Source organism: Parasteatoda tepidariorum, chromosome 4, assembly GCF_043381705.1.
Source record: "Parasteatoda tepidariorum isolate YZ-2023 chromosome 4, CAS_Ptep_4.0, whole genome shotgun sequence".
In the NCBI taxonomy this organism is placed as follows: domain Eukaryota; kingdom Metazoa; phylum Arthropoda; class Arachnida; order Araneae; family Theridiidae; genus Parasteatoda; species Parasteatoda tepidariorum.
The window spans coordinates 102,279,481-102,300,117 of record NC_092207.1 but is presented as its reverse complement, the minus strand read 5'-3'; the positions used below and the strand labels follow the sequence as shown (position 1 = coordinate 102,300,117).

At 29.8% G+C, this 20,637-nt stretch overlaps 1 protein-coding gene across 4 annotated transcripts in view; it reads right to left on the bottom strand.

Annotated features, from left to right (window-relative positions):
• LOC107441232 (phytanoyl-CoA dioxygenase domain-containing protein 1) overlaps positions 1-20,379 on the bottom strand; it is a 66,767-nt gene extending 46,388 nt beyond the window's left edge. The window contains exons 1-11 of one of the 4 annotated variants that reach the window (XM_016054415.4): positions 20,157-20,298; positions 19,324-19,464; positions 18,898-18,973; positions 18,137-18,184; positions 14,782-14,837; positions 14,111-14,173; positions 11,240-11,261; positions 11,030-11,155; positions 10,012-10,125; positions 4,017-4,143; positions 3,161-3,344 (exon numbers count right to left, since the gene is read on the bottom strand). In XM_016054415.4, coding sequence (XP_015909901.1) covers positions 3,272-3,344; positions 4,017-4,143; positions 10,012-10,125; positions 11,030-11,155; positions 11,240-11,261; positions 14,111-14,173; positions 14,782-14,837; positions 18,137-18,184; positions 18,898-18,973; positions 19,324-19,371 — 753 coding nt within the window. In that variant the 5' untranslated portion in view covers positions 19,372-19,464; positions 20,157-20,298 and the 3' untranslated portion in view covers positions 3,161-3,271. Of the gene's footprint in view, positions 1-3,160; positions 3,345-4,016; positions 4,144-10,011; positions 10,126-11,029; positions 11,156-11,239; positions 11,262-14,110; positions 14,174-14,781; positions 14,838-18,136; positions 18,185-18,897; positions 18,974-19,323; positions 19,465-20,031 lie in introns of those variants that run through there. The other 3 variants (XM_071180293.1, XM_016054414.4, XM_043053349.2) reach the window with 3 other exon arrangements.
• Positions 20,380-20,637: the final 258 nt, after the last annotated feature.

The window sequence follows — 20,637 nt, the reverse complement described above, 5'->3', positions numbered from 1 at the left end:
CAAAAAAAAAGGGACAAAATCGTTGGCAAAAGAAGTTATCTCATGAAAAGATTGTCAGAGTTAAAAAAGTATTGTAAAAACTGTAACAATTGTTACTCTTGTTTAATTAAGGGTATTATAAACCGAATTTTCTTTTAATTTTTTTAAATTATATTTTTTAAAGAACTAACGAAGGGAGTGTGTAAATAACATCAACTCTTTTTACTGCAAACTAAGTTTACTTAATATCATTTGCAAATCTTTTGAAGTGCAAATTCTTGACCTGCTCCTTAAAATAAAGTTTTATTTTGATCGTAGTTGAAGGAGTACAGATATGTAGTTAAAGGAGGTATGTGACATTCGGAAATAAAAGTCGTGTGATAGGGATAGTTTTAAACAGAACGAATTAGTTCTTTTGGTTGAAATGCATTACAGCACCTTGGTTAACAAGTGTCACGAAATAAGGTTCTGAACTTAAATATGCATTTTAATATATTTTCCCATTTACATACCTCCTTGATCTCAGCACCGTTTTAATATTCTGCAAAGTATAAAATGAAATAATGTTGAATAAGAAGAGAGATTTCGAATGAAATATTTTATTTTCCTTAATACAGGGTAGGGTATCTGCTACATTTCAGATTTTCAAATTCATGTGACTTTTCATGTCTAATTCCAAGAACTTTTCATGACTTAACGAAGTTACTATTTTCACCGACAAAAACAGAATAATAAATTTAAAAAGCATTATAATAACATTTATTTATTAAAAAATTTCTTTGTTAATTTATATAATTTTTTCATGTGCAAATCCATTTCGGGCAAATCTGTGGCTAAAATTATGTGCAAAACAGGCAATTCATGTTTCTTTCTCTTCTCTATTTTACATTTTTTTCTTAAATAAATATTTATTTTCTAAAATTATTTATGGTCAATTTCTTTAAATTATCCAGTATAATATTACCTTGCACACATCCATTTTCGGGCCCATCCTTGGTAACTAATAAATCAAACGCACTTCAGTAATGCAGTAAGAACGCACTTTAAAACAAAACTCCTCTAGTTACGCTCAATTTGCAGTTTTGTTTTCATATTTTGCAATCTGGCAATCTTGTTATGAAAATATTTTAAATCATTCTTGAAAAATTTCCCGTTTATGTAAGTACATTTGAATTCGCTATTCGATTTATAGATTATGTTTTATTCTGTTTTTTCTTTTCATTTTATTTCCTGTTTTTACGTGTTATTTTTACTTATTGTGTTCTATTTTATTTGTTGTAATTTTTGTAAAAAATTTTTTGAGTGTTCCTCACACTATTGTATTGATATATTTTGCTCTGGCTATATTGATACAATATCAGAAGGCACTCTTTTTTGCGGATATAATAGTGCGGGCTGATAAAAAGATTGTATCTTTTATTTTCCGGATTTTAAAAAAAAAAAATTTCATCCTTTTTTTTTCAAGTTGTTTGCTATTTTTTTATTATTATTTTTATTTCCTCCTTTTTTCAATATGTCTGTAATTTTCCTTTGTTTTATCTTCATTTTGAACTTATTTTATGAGTTCTGTTTTCTGTTTATTTGCAGCTTATGAGCAATAAATGAAACTTATTGTTTTTCTTAATTTTCTCTGTGCTTTTTTTTGTATTTATTTATTTTGCTATATATATATATATATCTTTATATATAAGAAGAGAGTGGAATGATAACACATAGCCAATCACAGAAGACTTTTGGTAAGTAATGCACAAAACAGTCAATCAAAATTGAGAACGCATGTGTGTGAAAAGGTAATTAATTTTAATAATGCTGTCTACAGAAATGTTGCAACTTAACTTACCAGCTGAATTTTGAGCGATTTCTATTTTGTATTGAATGTGTGAAATATATTTAACAGAGTTTACTTTAAAATACTTATATCTTTTATAAAAAATGGATCGCCGTGAATATCTCAGGTGATATTAACAGCAACATAGGGCTGAACATAATTTAGCAGTACAAAATTACCGGGAAAATTATCGTAGTGCGACAGTGAAATGCGCGGCGAAGAAACGTTGAAGAGTCAAGACGTTTAAATGAAAACGAATAATATGGAAAAGAAATTGATAAAAATTTTTGTATATAAGGAAGTTTTGCAAATAATTTTTCACTCACACTCAAAACACTTTATTTACATTGAAAAAAAAAACATTTTGCAATGTCTCAGTTATACACGTAATTCAACTTAAAGTAACATCAGTGTGACTTCTGTTGTTACAGATTAGATGACCAATAACTTATATTAGATTGTAAGATGTTAGTTTAAGCAGGTCTGTTGATTTTTTTTTTTGCTAGTTATTTATTGTTATCTTGTTTTTTACGGTTATTAATTGTTTTTTAGGTATTAATTTTTAATTTAGGTATTAATTTTTTGTCAATGTTAATTTAATTGTTACATATGCCTCATAGCATAATAACATTTGTGTAATAACAATTCATAGTGTAACAACAATTGTGATNTGTCCGACTTGACTAAATTGAAAACCATACGAATACCCCGATGTGTGATTCCTTTAGGATACCGACAGTCTTTCAGCTTGCACACCTTTTGTGATGCTAGCGCGTCGAGCTACGCTTGCGTAATTTATTTGAGATCAGAAGGAAAAAAGGGTGTTAATGTACAGCTACTACAGGCCAAGTCACGAGTCGCGCCGATACGACTCACAACCATACCTCGATTAGAGCTACTATAACTTTTAAAACATTAAACCACACTTCTGTTAAATTAACTAAATGTTTTAGAGTATTATTTAATCAATGCAATTCAGTAAATAATGGGTTTTCTAAAAATAGGGGATAATAGGAAGTTAATGAAACTATTAGTTGTTTAATTCCTCAGTCACAAAGATTGTTCATAATTGAAGAAAAGATTGTTCAAAGATTGTTCTAAAATTAGTGATATAATGAACAGTGATTTGGCCGAATAGCTGAATACTGAATATCCGTCGGTCGGTGAAATGCTTCGCTAAAATGCTTTTCTATAATGAAACAGAAAAACGAAACAAAAAAACATTTTCGATTCCTTAGAAAAAGTGTTGAAAAAATGATGAAATTAACTTGCATAATTTCAAAAGAAAAAAAAAACCAAAAAAAAAACAGCAGTACAAAGCTTGTGATTTAGTATAAAGTAATCTATTTTCAATTCCTCAAATTTCACATTTCCCTTTATTTTTCAGAAGACAAATTTGTAACTTTTAAACTTAATAAATATGTGTAAAAACTACTTCGAATAATCAGGATCCACGCTAAGCATTTACCATCTGGCCAAATGTGATGAAATTGTAAATTTGGCAAATAAAATTGTGTTTTGGCGAATGTTTTCTCCACTGGAAAGAAAAAAAATATATTTAATTCGATCCTCGAAATGAATTTTTACAAACAAATCAGTATTTTTTATTCTTTTATAGTACTTTTTGGCAAAAGCGCTGCATAGCCAATTAGAATTGGGTCCAAATAATATAAGCCTGAAACAAAATACCATAAAATAGTTTTTTAAGGGAAAAAAATTAACTATTAAAAATTGTTAAGATTTGCATTTGGCGAAGACTTTCGAAATACTTCTGATATTTGGTTAATTTACTAGCTAATAATTTGAAATCCAAAGCGCGGGCCGGATAATGTATAGTAAAAAAATACGATAGATTACTCTTCATTAAATCTGTTAAAATTCAAATTTTTAAGAAAACTTTTAAAAATTTGAATTTTTAAGAAAATATTTTTTTTAACACTTTGAATGCTACGCTAATTTTACCTGTCTTGCCAAAATGATTTCTTCAAACCATTTCAGTAACGATAATAATATAAAAAAAATTAAAACCATTAAAAATTTATTCAAATTATGTGTTTTTAATAATCTTGGCTTTGTTGGTCACCAGCGACCCCCATGCCATTCAACATGTTAAAAAAATCCGTAGTCGAAAATTTGGATGAACATTCGTTACATCCCTAATTAAAATATGGCCGCAGATTAAAACAAAAATATTGGAGAAATATATTACCAATTTTCTTTGCTATATTCAGTATCTTCTTGGTCTGTAATATGAAATGTGTAAATTGGTCTTGATTTATCTGAAAGATTTTTCCCACTTTTATGAACAGCAGATCCATGTATCACAACACAGTCACCTAAAATGCATGTATATATGTTCATAATAAACATCCTATTAAATAAAATGGAATGTTTTTTTTTAAATCTTTCAAAAGTATTATCTAATTATCAAAATACATTGAGGTTTTATTGTATTAAGGAATGTTTAACAAGAAAATAAAAAATATTTATCATGTATGAATGGGTGACAAAATAATTAAAACACAATTATTAGAGATAATTTAAGCCCACCTAAATCCGAGATGGATTGGAATTTTGCCCCCGAGCCGAAAGTTTAAGATAATAATTAATAATTAAGATAATAAGATAATAATACTTATTTTTGTGCACAAAAGTAACATTTATAAAATTTAAAGAGAGGAAGAAAAATTTTATTGTTTAAAAATTTCTTTTTTCTTAAACACATAGAATAATATATACAGTGTAACGTCCCATATTTGGACATCCCTTTTCCGGAAGGGTCGATTTCCTGGACACTTTTTAACAGTTAAAATAAACATCTATTCTCTTCTCCTCTCTAAAAAAAAAAAAAGTCTTTGGACACATGTATTTTTTCCTTTTCCAGCTTCTAGTGATTCATGCATTGAACCCATAAATCAACTGAAAGAGGAAGAGAAGACCTCCCAAGACCATAAGCATAGGCAATGCTCCTCCTCTCTCTCCAGGAAAGGGGGGAGATTTGTTTTCAAAAGAGCACAACTGAGTCCCCTCTTCTTTCCCATGCAGCTAGCTAGTAAAAGAGGCATTTCCGGGAACCATTTTATTAGAGTGTCAGGGGAAGAAGAAATACTCTGAAAAAGGGTAAACATATCAAATGCTAAATTGGAGGGGGAGTCACTTTCCGTGACACAAGAAAAAATAAAGAGAACCCAATCAGCATGCAGCGCCTTTATGCTTGATTGATGGCCAATGATGGGAGAGAAAATAAGAATTTGTCACTGCCCAGCCATCAACTTGAATAACAAGTAAAGAGGAAATGAATTTTCTTCTCCACCTACCCACCTTAATGAATGTCAGGAATTTCCCCTTCTTGCTTGATTCCTTCTAGTTCAAAATGGCGGAGAGAGCAATTAATGTTTCCTTAACTGTCAATTTTTTTTTCGTTTTCTATATTTTAAGCAATAATTATTATTTTCTAATATTTTGTTTCTGATTGATTAGATATCATTCTAATACTAAAACATTATTGCCTGAAAAATAATGTTCGATTATTTTTTGCTTCTTAGATTCAGATCGTTTATTAGATCATTTTAAGCTTTGTTTACCTTGGGGGTCTATTATACGGAAAAATCTAATATCCGGACTACCAAAAGTCCCACCGATTCCGGATACGCAACTTTCCANTAATGAATGACAGGAATTTCCCCTTCTTGCTTGATTCCTTCTAGTTCAAAATGGCGGAGAGAGCAATTAATGTTTCCTTAACTGTCAATTTTTTTTTCGTTTTCTATATTTTAAGCAATAATTATTATTTTCTAATATTTTGTTTTTGATTGATTAGATATCATTCTAATACTAAAATATTATTACCTGAAAAATAATGTTCGTTTATTTTTTGCTTCTTAGATTCAGATCGTTTATTAGATCATTTTAAGCTTTGTTTACCTTGGGGGTCTATTATACGGAAAAATCTAATATCCGGACTACCAAAAGTCCCACCGATTCTGGATACGCAACTTTCCACTGTATTAAAAAAAAAGAAGAACAAAAACATGTTCCTCCGTTTTTGCACTCCGCATGACATAAAAAAAACAAACTAAAACCCATTTTAACATTTGTGAAATTTAAAGCAAAAAAAAAAAAAATGTATTTATAGTGAAATCTCACTAAATTATTAAAATTAAAAGCATGTTTCAAAATTCACATGTTGTAATAAATAATATCATATAAAAAATATCAAGATTTTAAAAAATATGCTGAAATCAGTAGTGATAATGGCTAACTGAAGGAAAAAAATGATAGAATCATTGCGTCAAATATTCAGGTGCACGATTTAAATTTCCTGTATTATAATAATATCAGGANAAAAAAAAAAAAAAAAAAAAAAAAAAAAAAAAAAAAAAAAAAAAAAAAACATGTGAAAATCAACAACAATATTCGCCAAAAAGCTGCATTCGAAACACCGTGGTGAAAATCAAGGGCATCAAGAAAAAAAAACACAAATGTGCAACAAGAATTTAACGTTTTTAAAAATATCGAAATAAAAAAATTGGATTTAAAAAACCACGTTGAGATCTTTAGCAACTGCTAAAAAGCTGATCGAAAAAACTGTGGTATCATCGCATTAAAAATGACCAGTAAACACAAGACTAGAATTTTGCTTGTCGTAATAACATTGGAATTTTAAAAACCATAAGAAAATCAAGGGCATTGATTGCAAAAGAAAAGAAGACCAAAACACAGATTAACGATGATATTGAGCATGTTGCAGAGATGAGAGTAGTCAGAAAGTAAAAAAGAAGAAACCCAAGAATGAATACATGGGTGATTCTCACAAAACATGGCAATTCACTGTCCCTGGCACCAAGATCTAATACTATAATACTAAAGTAACTTTTTTAAAAAATGTTTTTTGAATAGCATTGCTGATAGCATTTTAAAATGACTTTGCACTAGCGTTGACTGTTTTGTATAGTTAAAAAATTTAATTGAATATCAAAATGTCATTTTCCAGGCAAGAGCCAGTAATCAATATCTTATGTTAATAGACTGATTAGATACCCTCCTATATGAACTTGTCTAGTTGCATGAATAAAGAACCAATTTTTCTGGGTCAAAATCTATTTCAAAAAATTTTTCAAGGTGAGTAGGTTTTTGTGTTGTCATTTTCCTGGCTTCTTCAAATCATTAATAACCTAAACTACATGGATTTATCTGAGTTATTTTAAGAAATCATGTTGTTTTTTGTAGAATATAAACGTCTTAGGCAAAAATATTAAATTAAAATATAGTTATATGCTATAAAATGGCGAATTTGTCATTATCCTGGCTGAATGCCAGGACATTGAAGTGCTTCCAGAAATTTTTTTAAACTGCTAATACTGTAAGGAGGGAAAGCAAATATTAACCTTATACCAAGTTTATGTATAATTGTAATATGCTTGGATGTAATCAAAGTTAAGTTACTCACTATTAACTTTAAAAGACTGTTTTTTAAACTTCTAAGCTAATATGTCTTTTTCCTGGTATTCAAGATTTGGTGAATTTCTATTATAATTTTTTTCTTGAACAAATATCAATAAACTACACTGCTGTATGTAAGATATTAATAAGTGTAACTAAAGAAGTATACAAAAAAAATTTTTAGATTATTTTGAAGACTTTAAATTTGAATAAATTTTTTGGTCCGAATTGTCATGTTTCTTAAGAATCACCCATATATATACAGGATGTTTATAAAGTCCCGGACCCATTTTGATGTTCAATAACTCATAAAATAATAAAGATAGATTAAAATCAATAACATAAATGGTTAGATAGACTCAAAAAGTTTCATGACCGTTGTCAATGAACTTCCATGTGAGCCCCCTTCGTCGCACGGAGAATATCAAGTCGATAGTCAATTTCACGCCAGGTAGCGGCAAGCATGTCAGCATCCACAGAGGGTATTGCGGTTGTAATTATGGCTTTCAAGTTATCAATGTTTGACATGATGCTCCTGTAAACATTGACCTTTATGAATCCCCCCCCCCCAAAAAAAAGTCCAGAGGCGTTATATCAGGTGATATGGGTGGCCAAGGAATTGGACATCCTCGCCCAATCCATCTTCCTGGAAAACGGTCAGTCAAAGAACTACAAACGATGATACCCCAATGAGGTGGTGCACCATCTTGCTGCAAAAAGACATGTGGCTGAAGCTCTTCCAGTTGTGGAAATACGAAGTTATCCAGCATGTCTAAGTATACAACTGATGAAACCGTCTTTTCTATAAAAAAGAAAGGCCCAATGACTCGGTCGTGCATAATTTAATCTAAATTCGGCCAATTCCTTGGCCACCCAGATCACCTGATATAATGCCGATTGACTTTTTTCTTTGGGATTTATAAAGGACGATGTTTACAGGAGGAACGTGTCGAACATTGATGACCTAAAAGCCAGAATTACAACCGCAATAGTCTCTGTGGATGCCGACACGCTTGCCGCTACCTAGCGTGAAATTGACTATCGACTTGATATTCTACGTGCGACGAAGGGGGCACACATGGAAGTTCATTGACAAGGATCATGAAACTTTTTGAGTCTATCTAATTTATGTTATTAATTTTAATCTATCTTTATTATTTCATGAGTTATTAAGCATCAAAATGGGTCCGGGACTTCATAAACACCCTGTATATAATATGTAGAAGCTATGATATCCAGAAATTTGATAGAAAATTTGCGATTTTTAAAACATGTGATTATAAATCCCGATGATTAATTTTAAAATTGTATGAATATGAATCACATGCATGATTTTAAAATTATGTCAATAAGAATTTCAATATTTGAATTTAAATTGAGAGAATATGAATCCTGATGTGCAGCTTTTAAATCATGATGCATAATTTTTAGATTGCGTAAATACGAAAATTGATGTTTGATATCACAACCGTATAAATGAATCACGACATTGGATTTTAAACTCAAGTGAATACTAATCGCTACACAGGGTTTTAAGAACATGTCATAACAAATTGCGATATTGGACTTTTAAATCTCATAAAAAAGAATCGCATTGTACAATATTTAAATTGTGTGAATAAGAATTGAAATGGGGAACTTTTAAATCAGGTAAATAAGGAAATCGATGTTTGATATTAAAATCACGTGAATAAGAATCGAGATATTAGCAGATTTTGGGCTTGGGATATCTAAAAGGTTTGTTTGTATTGTTTTTGTTTTGACATAATAAAGAAAAATTTATTAGATTAATTGAATGAGCAAATAAATATTTTCCCCCAAATCGATTGCTATTTTTTATTATTTCGCTTGCTTTTGTGCCAGCAAATAGCAAGCAGCGACGTTGTAATTACGAAAATATAAGCTATCTTGAAGACGGGTAAAAGTACAGAAAAATCTTATTTTCTGTATGCAAAAGTAGAGAAAATAGCTAAAATAAGTGAAAATGTAGAAGGGTTGGAAGCTACATAGTTTGAATTTTCTGTTTATCTTTAAAAATCAGAAATAAATAATTATTTTATTTCAACGACTGAATTTTCAGAAAAGGCGGAATATTTATTAACAGAAAATGGTAGTTTCTGATTAAAAAAAAGCAGAAAATCGAGAAACAAAAGCGAAAAATCCTGAAATCCGCTAAAAAATCTCATTCCTGGTGTTGAAATGCATGATTCAGATTCGAAATTTCTAAGTCGAAATATCATATTAAAATTTCGATCTAATTGTAGCCAAATATAAAAAGGGGCAAGTATATCACATTGATAAAAAATAATTCTTCTGTCACAAATCGAAATTTGCTACTCATTGAAATTATAATTACTTTTTAGTTGATTAATTTTATACTTTTGTGCTCGCCTTAGTAGTTCATTAGTCTAGCAGAAAGTATTATGAATTTTTTTATTTAGCCTTATTTACTCAAAGTTGCGATTTGACTTCTTTGAATAGAAAAAAGTCATTATCACGCGTGAATGAGAGGGAAAAAAAATAGGGTGCTGGTTAGGGCGGTATAAACATCTTATTAAACAGATTTTGCATAAGTAACGAAATTTAAAATTTACATTAGCGTTACTCCGAGAAAACTCTGTCAGGAATTTCAATTATCGATTTGCAGCAGCAAGTTATTAACATCAACAAAATAAAAATGAGTGCACATAATGTAAATATAGTTTTCCAAAAACATAAATATAATACAAATATATAGAAGAAAAGGCAGAAAAAAATAATACCTCTCTTTACAAGAACTGGAACGAAAGAACTATTTCCGAACTCAGGCATTTCTCCTTTCAGTGTTAAAAGTGGTTTGCCTTCAGGATTTCTCACAAACCTTTGGTAAATCCTATCTTAAAAATTATTCTTGTTAAGCTTTTAAAAATTTATGCATATATAATTATGTGAAAAATTAAACACATAGTTTCAGTGCTGGAAATCAAACCATTATTAAGTCTGCTAGCTAGAGTATTTACCTTGAGAAGACTAAATTGCTTTGTAAACCTTTTGCAGCACATTTTCACTTCAGAGAATAGATAGAATGAAATAGTTAGTTAAAAAGCCCTTTCTGTGAATGAAATAGCCTTTGAAGGTGGCACAATACTTGTTAATATGAATGAAGGGATGTGGAACTGTTATACCATTTAGCATGCAAAGTAGCAATTTGTATTCAGTGAGTGCAAGTTGAACTAGAGTGTAAAATGCTGTTTTGCTGAAAAAGGTTTATCAATAAAGGTTCATCAATACCAAAAGAGACTAGGAATGAAAATCTCCAATCATCTTGTCTTTAAAGTAAACATCTAAACTAAAGTATGTTGATAAGTTATGTGGCTCCAAAAGGAAGGAGGGGTAGAATGAAAATTGAGTTTTAAATACATTTAAAATTAATTATATTTTAATAATTCTGAATTAATTCACGGTATTTTGAAAAATAAAAGTTCAATTAAAACAAGAAAAGTTTTCATGACTTAAAACATCCGTACAAAAATTATTATTTCATCATTATGCTAATTTTGCAAATACAACAACATAATCATTAATAAAATGCTTATTGTAGCCTTTATGTCACGTACAAAAACAAACGGTATATTATAATTCTTAAGATATTAACACTACATTATATTCAGATATTTTAAGCACAGTTTAAAATAAAATTGAAATATACAGAAACAAAAATTTATTCTTTTTGACTTCGTGGAAGTAGTAATTATGAAAAATTGTATTTTAAATTTCAATAAATTAATAATAATTTTAAACCTTTATGGGATCCAGGTATGAACCATAGGCATCCATTGTCCAGAGTAATATCAACGAGAGGGATCCAAATTCCTAATGCAGTGGAAGGTTCAGTATAGAGGAATGTTGAATCCTGATGAGGAGTAACTGTTTTTCAATAAAATAAAAAAAATTCAGCTCAGGTTGGAATAAGAAAAAAAAGAAGGAAAAAAAATTAAAAGAAATGTTCACCTTCTCCTCCAATTTCAGGATGCTGAAAATAAAAGAATCTTGTTAGAAAAAGACACTTATCAAGAAATTAAAAATGCCTCAAATCACTAAATATATGATTCATAAATATATATAGTCCTATAGATCTGACTTAGACGGTAGGTGTAGAACAGGGATGGGCAAACTATAGGTTTTATCCGGCCCACGGATAGAATTTTAACTTGGCGATCTGTGGCGAATATAAATATTATACATCCATATTCTTGTCTACTTTGTTTAAAGTTATTTTTGTTTTCTCTCTTTTAACAAAGTACTGATGACCTTCTTACTTTCTCTCTTTGTGTTCTACATAAATTGATGGAAATAGCTTCAGTTAGTGAAATGTTAAAAAAAGTTCTTTATAGAATAGCCAACGTAGATTGGCGCCAACGAGTGCTTGTCTTCTTCGAGGAGCAGGCATACGATTTCTAATATAGATGAATTGTACTTCACATGTGGCAGACTGTGCATTAACATTATTTATTGTGTATGGAATGATTGCATACATATAACATTATTGTAAATAATGGTGAAATTATTAAATATATAAAATAGCTAGTGCTTGTTTGGGTTATTCGTAACATTTTTTAACCCCAAAACGGCTAGTAAAAAATGCAAAGTTGTTTCAGAATGCTGTGAAAGAAGACAAAATGCAGAAAGTTTTATAAAAGAATTATCAGGCCGATAAAATTTTTTCAAGACGATAAACAGTGTTTAAGATGCAGCTGCACATGCAAGTTATATTGTAGCATACAATATTGCTAAAAATAATAAATCACTCGGTGATGGGGAGTTTATTAAACAATGTATGCTCCAAGTTTGTGATGCTTTATGTCCAGAGATGGAAAATAATTTTGAGGCTGTAAGCCTATCGAGAAAAACGGTGACTTCTAGAATCGAAGTCATCGATAAAAATTTGACATCACAATTAGAGTTAACTATTACACAATTCAAATTTTGCTCAATAGCTACGGATGAAAGCACTGATACAAATGACACTGCTCAATTAGTGCTCTTTATAAGAAGTGTAGATGAGAATTTTGAAATTATCGAGGAGCTGGTGTGCATGTGTTATTTAAAGAGAATGTGATATTTTTTGTGAGTTTCAGGAAGGGCTTTTAACTTTGAAAGGGCCTATAACAAAAATATGTAATATTACAACTGATGGTGCACCAAATATGAAAGGAAAAAAGTCTGGATTCCATGCGTTATTCTTCTACATTGTGTTATACATCAAGATGCTCAGTGTAAATCTGCATGGAATATGAAACCCGTGCTTGATGCAGTAGTAAAGCTTGTTAATATTATTTGATCTCGTGGGCTTACGCACAGGCAATTCTAAGGTTTCCTTCAGTCCGTTCAATCTGAATACTCTGATGGACTGTATTATACGAACATAAGGTGGCTTAGTGCAGGATGTGTTTTCGAGCGAGTTTAGCAGCTGAAAGACGACATTTTGTCGTTCTTCCATGAGAAACAATGCCTAGCGGAGTGTGAAATATTAGAAGATACAGAATGGCTTTCACAGACCTTCTTTGTCAAATGAACAACTTTAACGTTAAGATGTAAGAGAAAAATCAATTCATTGATGATATCTGGGCCCAACTCAAAGCTTCTAAACTGAAGCTTAATCTGATTGCTTGGCAGCTAGATAAGAATGACTTGCCTTACTTCTCAATGGGTTTTCAACTATGAACTTTAGAAAAAATCATTTAAGAAGTAAACTTTAGCCTCGTTCCTTAAAATAAGCACATCTCACTTTGAACCTCAATATAAGGAACTTTTAAAAATGAAATCGCAATTTCATTCATTCATTAAATATTTAAATTAAAACTTGTATATCGTTTATTTTTTATTTTAGAAGTTTTTACTTAGCCCACCAAACTTTTTATTCTGATTTTTTGTATGTTTGTTTTGAGTTAGGAAATTTTTTTTTTTTTGGGGGGGGGGGCATGACACAATGATGCATGTTTGTTCTAATTTAGGATTTTTTTTAGGGGGGGGGGGAGACCTATCAAAGATGTATGCTTGTTCCAATTTAGGAATTTATATGTTTTTATTTTCATCATATGTAGTTCTTAATAATATTCTTCAGTGGCAGTGAATTGACAAATGTGAAATCGATCTTAGATCAGTATTTAATGGAATGAGAAAAAATAAATATGCTACATATTTTAACTTGGGAAAATTAATCCATTAAAAATACCCAATTAATTTCTTAGCACTTCACCATATTCAGGGGTGATTGTGAGCCCAAGTCAAAATTCCGGAAAATTTCTTGGAGTTAAAGAAAAAAACAACAGTAAATTGAAAAAAATTTAAACAAGGATTTTTTCCTTTTTCTCAATATTTTTTAGTTTACTTAAAATATATTTAAAATTTTACAAATACCTATACCATTTACACATACCTATGGTGACCTGGGGAGGTAATTAAAATTTACAAATATGTCTTTCTTTCTTGTGTTTATGATTATAATAACTACTTACTGATAAAAAATGAATATTAATCATGAATATAATAACTATAAAGTATCTCTCTGGCTCCCCCTTACAAACAAATAAAATAAACTAAGTTTTTAAGTTCCATCTTTGAAAATTTGATTTCCGGAAACTTCTGTCATCAATGATTTTTTGAAACGTCTGGACCTTCGATCTCCAGAAACTTCCGAATCACTGTTAGCAAAAAAGCAGGATTTTTTCCGGAGCACAATCAGCCCTGCATATTAATAAGCAATTCTTCAAGAAAGTTATACAAACTGCATAAGTAAGAAGGATATTTTTTTCACCTCCCATAATATAAACAATGAAACAATTTTCAGATCGAATATTTTTAGAATTGATGGATACAAACCTTAAATATGACCATACTCTGAACCACTACTGGATCTTGATATTCAAAACATTTTAAAAGAGTCTGCAATGAAATTGAATTAAATAATTGCTATTTAATAATACTCAACATGCATTTGAATTTTTATTCATTATCAATAATTGATTGTGCTATAGAAATATCTTAAAACAAATACATTCAAAAAGTAAATTTTCACAAACTGTGATCTTAATTTAAAAAAAAAAAAGGTAACATATCATTGAATATCAACTTGAAAATTTTAATTATCAGGTGTGGATTTTGTTTTGAAAAATAATTAAATAGGAACAAAATAAATAAAAGCGTAATAAAATAAGTAAAAACATTCATTCTTTAATAGAATTAACATAATATAAAAGAGAATTGGAGAATTTTTTCTTTAAATCTGTACAGAAAAAATTTATAAATAAAATAAAGTTTGATAATCTCATGCAAATCAAATGTTTTGAAAATTTTTGTATGAATATTGTTGTGAATTGTGGAACTTATAATTAAATAAATTTTTATTCTAATATTGTAATAATAATTATTTTTGAAAAGCCATTATACATACATATAGGGCAATTTTAGCATTGCATTTTAAAGTATTTCAGCTTAATTATTTGTAAATATATACACACATTAGAAAAATAAAGAATGGCATTTTTACTTACTTTTATTTTATCACTAAAAGTCAAATTTTTAAATGCAGAGCTCCACCAATGCAAAGCTATAACATAAATACATAGAAAGCTACTAATAAATTGTCTCCTTAGAAAATGAAACAAATTAATAAAAAATAAATAAAAAGTAAGAAATTTGCTAAACAGAAAATGAATCGAATCATAAAGCCATCATACCTTCAAATGAGTCCTAGCTTTCGTGTTGTTTATGCTTAAATTCAAATATTAGTATTTATTTTATAGCGAAGCAAAATGCAAAATCCCCCCTCTTTTTAACTGCACACTTAAAAAGAATTTTAGTTCCATAGTTAAATCATAAGTGAAAATAAGGGTAAGAAAAATAAAAAAAGAAGCTGTTTTGTCTCAGCAGATAGTTACTAGCATCAAAAAAATATTCTACTATTTTAGATGATTATCTTTTTTAAAACTTCGTTTACACCAGAGAAAATTTTTAACATTGCAATCTAAAAATGAATATAAAGTTTTGTTATTACTAAACATCAAGGCTAACAAGGTATCCCTGCATTAGGTACCTGGACATATGGGTATTGGTGGAAATGAGCTAGCTGATGAAGCAGCACAGGCTGGCTCTAATGCAATGATCGGAGGCCCTGAACCTGCGCTGGGAATTTCTCCCTCCTCATTTAGGGCAACCATTTTCAAGCTCTACGGCAAGACTGCCCATGAGCAATGGCACGCTGCCGACGGTCAGAGACAAGCTAAGGAGCTGAATCGAGACTGTCCTAGTGTACGTCAAAAAGAACTCTTAGAGTTTAATAGAAACAGTATAAGGAAGATCATATTTCTTCTTACTAGTAACTGTATCCTCAGGAGACACCTACACATTATGGGAATAGAATCCAATTCTCTTTGTCGGGGATGTCATCTAGTAGAAGAGACATCACGACACATACTTTGTGATTGTGATGTCTATTCTACTTAAAGATTTGAGCATTTAGGGCAGCATTGCGTCAATGCCTGGGAACCGCAAGATGTTTCTGTAAGGTGATTGCTGAACTTTATTTCAGCTACAGGGCTTTCTTGCTAATCACGACTAGGGTTTGGGTACAATAGACCTCTGGTCGATGTGCTCTGCTCGTCAGAGCTGCCCAACCTCTAAGTCTAAACATCAAGGCTGGGCGCAGGTTTTATGGGCCTTAGAATAGCTCTTTTCCATAAAATACAGAAATTCTAATTTTCATACAGTAGGTAATTCTAATATTCATATTAATTTGATAAGGCAGTTTTTTAAAATGATATTTTGCCCTATAATTCTTTGAATATCAATTTTCAAAAAAGCATGCTGAAATATTAACTTCCAGTTATTGTATTAATATAATTGATATAGTTGACCTTTGAGAGATATTTCATTAATATAACTATTTCATTAATATAATTGATAATTGTGTTATTACTACATACCATTAATATATTGTAAAACATTGCAAATAAACTTGCTCAAGATTAAAATTTTTTGGTACATTTCTGCCTAGAAGCAGAAAGTGCCTAAAACTGTGACGTACGTCGCAGAACAAACAAAGTCCTGTAGAACAATTTGTATCTTGAATAACTGACAGCATTTTCCTGCGACATCCCCCCCCCCCCGCCTCCGGTAGCCTTGCAGAACAATCCCCAACTCTAATCTCAAGCATTCTTCTGCAGACCATAATGGCCTGAAGGTTTAAAAGCTTCCCCTCATAATTTTGCAGAACATTTCCTCCCACCTCAGTCAGAAATTATGTTTCAAGGAGTTCCTCTGCCGCCAGATTTGCCTGCCAGCTCCAAAAGACTACGCTCCGTCTTAAATAATTCTGAGCTTTCCATATTTCCCTCAGATGCCATGCAAATGATAATCTGCATCAATTCCATGTTGGAGCAGTATAAAATATATTTTGAAAAAGAGGAAAACATTGATATTGTCATTAAATGAATGAAAATTATCTTTAGCTTTGACCACTTGCTTTTTCCTAGGAATGATGTTGCTTTAGAAGAGGAACATTTGACACCCTGCACAAATTTCAGCACATTTATCAGTAATCTATCTTTGCCATTCTGAGAAGGAAATTAATGAATTAGCTTTCGGCTATAACATTTTTATAAAATGGGTGCATCAGTTTTTAGCAGACAGCAGGAGAAATCGATCACCATTCTTATCAAGAGAGCTTCTAAAGCAAGCCGTAAAAAATTAAATTCAGAGATTTCATAAAGTTTTACTTTCATATTTTCCAATCCCATTTCAGAAGCAATTCTGAATTATCGTGGGGATCCATGATTGACAGAATTGTTTCTAAAAGACCAAATGCTTTCGATGGAGATGAAGTTGTTGGAACAACAGACCAGCGAATGTTTGTGTTTGCAAATGGTGCACCATCTGGGCACTTGTCCCTTCGAAAGAGTTTTAAGCAGCCCTTATTTTAATGTTCGGACTTTCATATCATAGGCATTTTATTAATAATTCATCATCGTCATTAACAAAATTTTGTACTTCAAAAGTGATTGAAAAAGTAACAAATCAAGAATGTTTGCCTTGGTTTAAAAAAGAACATAGTGTATCTGAGTACGATCCTGTATTTTAATAAGTGAAAATATAGTATTTTATTGTAAAGTTGACTTTTTTTTGCTGTGAAATGCTTGCAGAACATTTGTGTAAATTAATAAGTCCTGTTGCAGAACATTTTAAAATATTCTGCTTATGAGCATTTCTGTAAGCTGGGCACGGGCGAAAAATCACCAAATAATGTAGAATTCCGCCAAATATCTTACCACCATAAGGGGAATTTTAGTTTGGGGCCACATGCTCTAATCTCTGAATTCATTCAAAATAAAGCATGTTTTCTTTTCTTTGTTCCATCTTAATTTTTCTTTATTTTTATTCTGTAAAAATAAAGAAAGTATATTTATTTATAGTTGAATTCATTAATATTTGTTTATAGTTGAATTCATTAATATTTGGTTATAGTTGAACTTGTTTTGCTTACTATTAATAAATATTTGTTTAGAGTTGAACATTTTTGACTTTTATTCCATTGACTGTTTTGTCATTCACTTTGCTTGGCGACTTGGCTCGCATTTGGTTCACAATTGACATTTGCGTTCAGCTAACGGAAAAGTATCCATTTTTTTAAAATAAAAATTAATTCCTTGCAATTTTTTTATTAAAATTTCATTTAAAATAATGACACTTTTTGCAAGTAACTACAAGGCTCTTAGCAATCTCAAGAGCTGAGACATTTGCCTCCGACTTCCAATCCCTGTGTACAACCTAATTACTCTAAACTTAAAGAAGTTGGTAACTTTTAGCATGGAAATCATCATAAACAGAACAATACAAAAATACTTTATTTACCATGACCCATTTTATTTAAAGCTTCTTCTTTGTCCACAAGTAGATTTCCTGGGAAAAATTAAAACTTATTTTATAATTTACTTAAATGTTACATTTTCATTAGCTATGTAAAAAAAATTTAAATTTTAATTAATTTTCAGATGCTTACAAACATTGTATTAAAGTGCATGGTCATGTGACCCTTCTAAAAACTCTCCAAACATAAGGAAACACGACTGAGATTTATCCTCATTTTGTACTCAAAAGACCACAGATAGACAGATTAATGGCTTGAGGAAAGATACATTTTAAACACAACAAAATTATTTCCTTTTGGGGTACTACATTGCATTAAAAAAAAAAAATGCAGAAATATCATGTAAAATTAAAAAGATTGTAGAGCATAGAATTATTGAACACACTGCTCAAATGTAACCAACCATGCATGAATAGATTCTGAGTAGAAAGCAAGGTTAGAGTTTTGTCTAATGGGAGTGAAAAGAAGTTTTTTCTTCAAATTTTATAATAATTAATTTCAGACTATTAATTTAAAAATAATTAAAAGAAACCAGCTACAACAAAGGATAATATGGTCATTTCAAAATTGCACAAATTACAATATACTACAAATTTAGCAATGAGTAACATGGTTTTTTTAAACAATTAAAGAAGAAACATTTACAAACTTGTCAAAATTTAGATAAAGTAAAATTATTTTAAAATAAATAGGATCTATAATTATTTGTGAACAATAATTTCAACAAGACATTTTATTAATATACCTTGTTTATCCACTGCTTCTTTTTCAAAGAAGAAACAAATTTTATCACCAGAGTTGATAAAGTATTCATCGCGAGCCTATTAAATAAATTACAAATTAATTTCAAAATAATTACTTGAAACTATTTTTAAAAAATGTAAATAAGTAAACAATGAGTGTACAGTGCATATAAATATATTTTTTAATGAATGAAATCAGAATTGTTTTTTACTGAACAAATCCTGATATAAAATATTATATATTGATTCACCCTGGTACAATTACACACACACACATATATATATATATATTATCTTTAAATTATAAATACATAAAAGTAGTTTCCAAATTACCTTTTTAAAGAACAATCTTATTAGATTATTGCAGTTAACAACCTAAAGTTTTATTTAAGCTAACTCAATAAAGATAAGTTTTACTTTTAACTTACATCATTATCTTCAGTTGAAAAGGTAGAACAGTATGAAGGAACAGTCATATTTTGGACAATATTTGAACATTCTTGTAAAAGACTTTCCACTTCAGATTTCGTAATAAAATTCTCAATAACAGCAAATCCATTGCTTTTATACTATAATAAAAAATATACTTTAAGAAAATGTTTATTTCCAATAAATTTATAAATAATAATAACTACAAAAAGTTCAATAAAATAACAACAATATTTGATCAATTTATGTAGATACAGATTTAATAAAACTTGATTGATAAAAAAATAATCAACAAAATATTTCAATGAAAATTTTTTAAATTAGTCATGTTTGTTAACTGTTTTAAATGCAATTTTCAGACATTTTATAAAATAAAAGTGACTTAGTTCAAAAATACGCTATTTGTATAATGAAAAATAAAATTATGCTACTTTTTGCATAAAATAAGGCAATTATGATTTGATAAGTAAAATAATTTTGAATGTATAATAGAGCAGTTTCTTACTATCCTATTTTTTAAATTAAATCACATTATCAAGATTGTATATTATATGTACTAAATAATGTAATGTAAATAATGTTTCGACAAGCAGGTTTAAAATAGAGAAATTAATAAAAGTAAACTATGTTAAAAACGTTTAGGATATTAAAGTAGAATATTAAAGAAGAGTTAAAATAATGTGTTAGCAAACATATAATTAGAATACATTGTCAAAGATCTTTCCGTAATCAATTGTAGAGCAAGACATTATTATAACCCTTTTATTTTATTGATTCTAATTAATATAAGAGCGTAATTTGTTTATAATTAATAAATCACTTTCTATCCTACTTTGTCAAATCCGAGTCACGCGGTTTTTGATCACGAGGTGTTTATTTACATTCAAAACTAAACTGATTCTTCTTATTTCGGACGAATCATCGCGTAGTTAACAGTTTCGTGCTTGAAGAGCTCTAAATTCATGCGTCACACAGCCGTCTGAGCTTGCTGTTTCTCTCTTGTAAAACCATAAATTATTTTAGGGGCCATTCACACACAGGGCCGCCTTAATAGCATGCAGGGCCCCCGGGCACAAAAATGTTTTAGACCCCTATAACATACCATAATGTTTAAACACGAACTAAAAAACCTCACGTACACAAAATAAATCATTTTTAAGACATGCTGCAATAATTTCAACAAATTTGAACTATTTTTGATTACCCCAAGAACTTAAATAAAACTTTTTTAAGCTATGTATAATTTTTTTAAAAAAAATTGAGATGCTAACCAGTTGCTGTAATTCTCACATAATAAGTCCCGCAGTGGACTG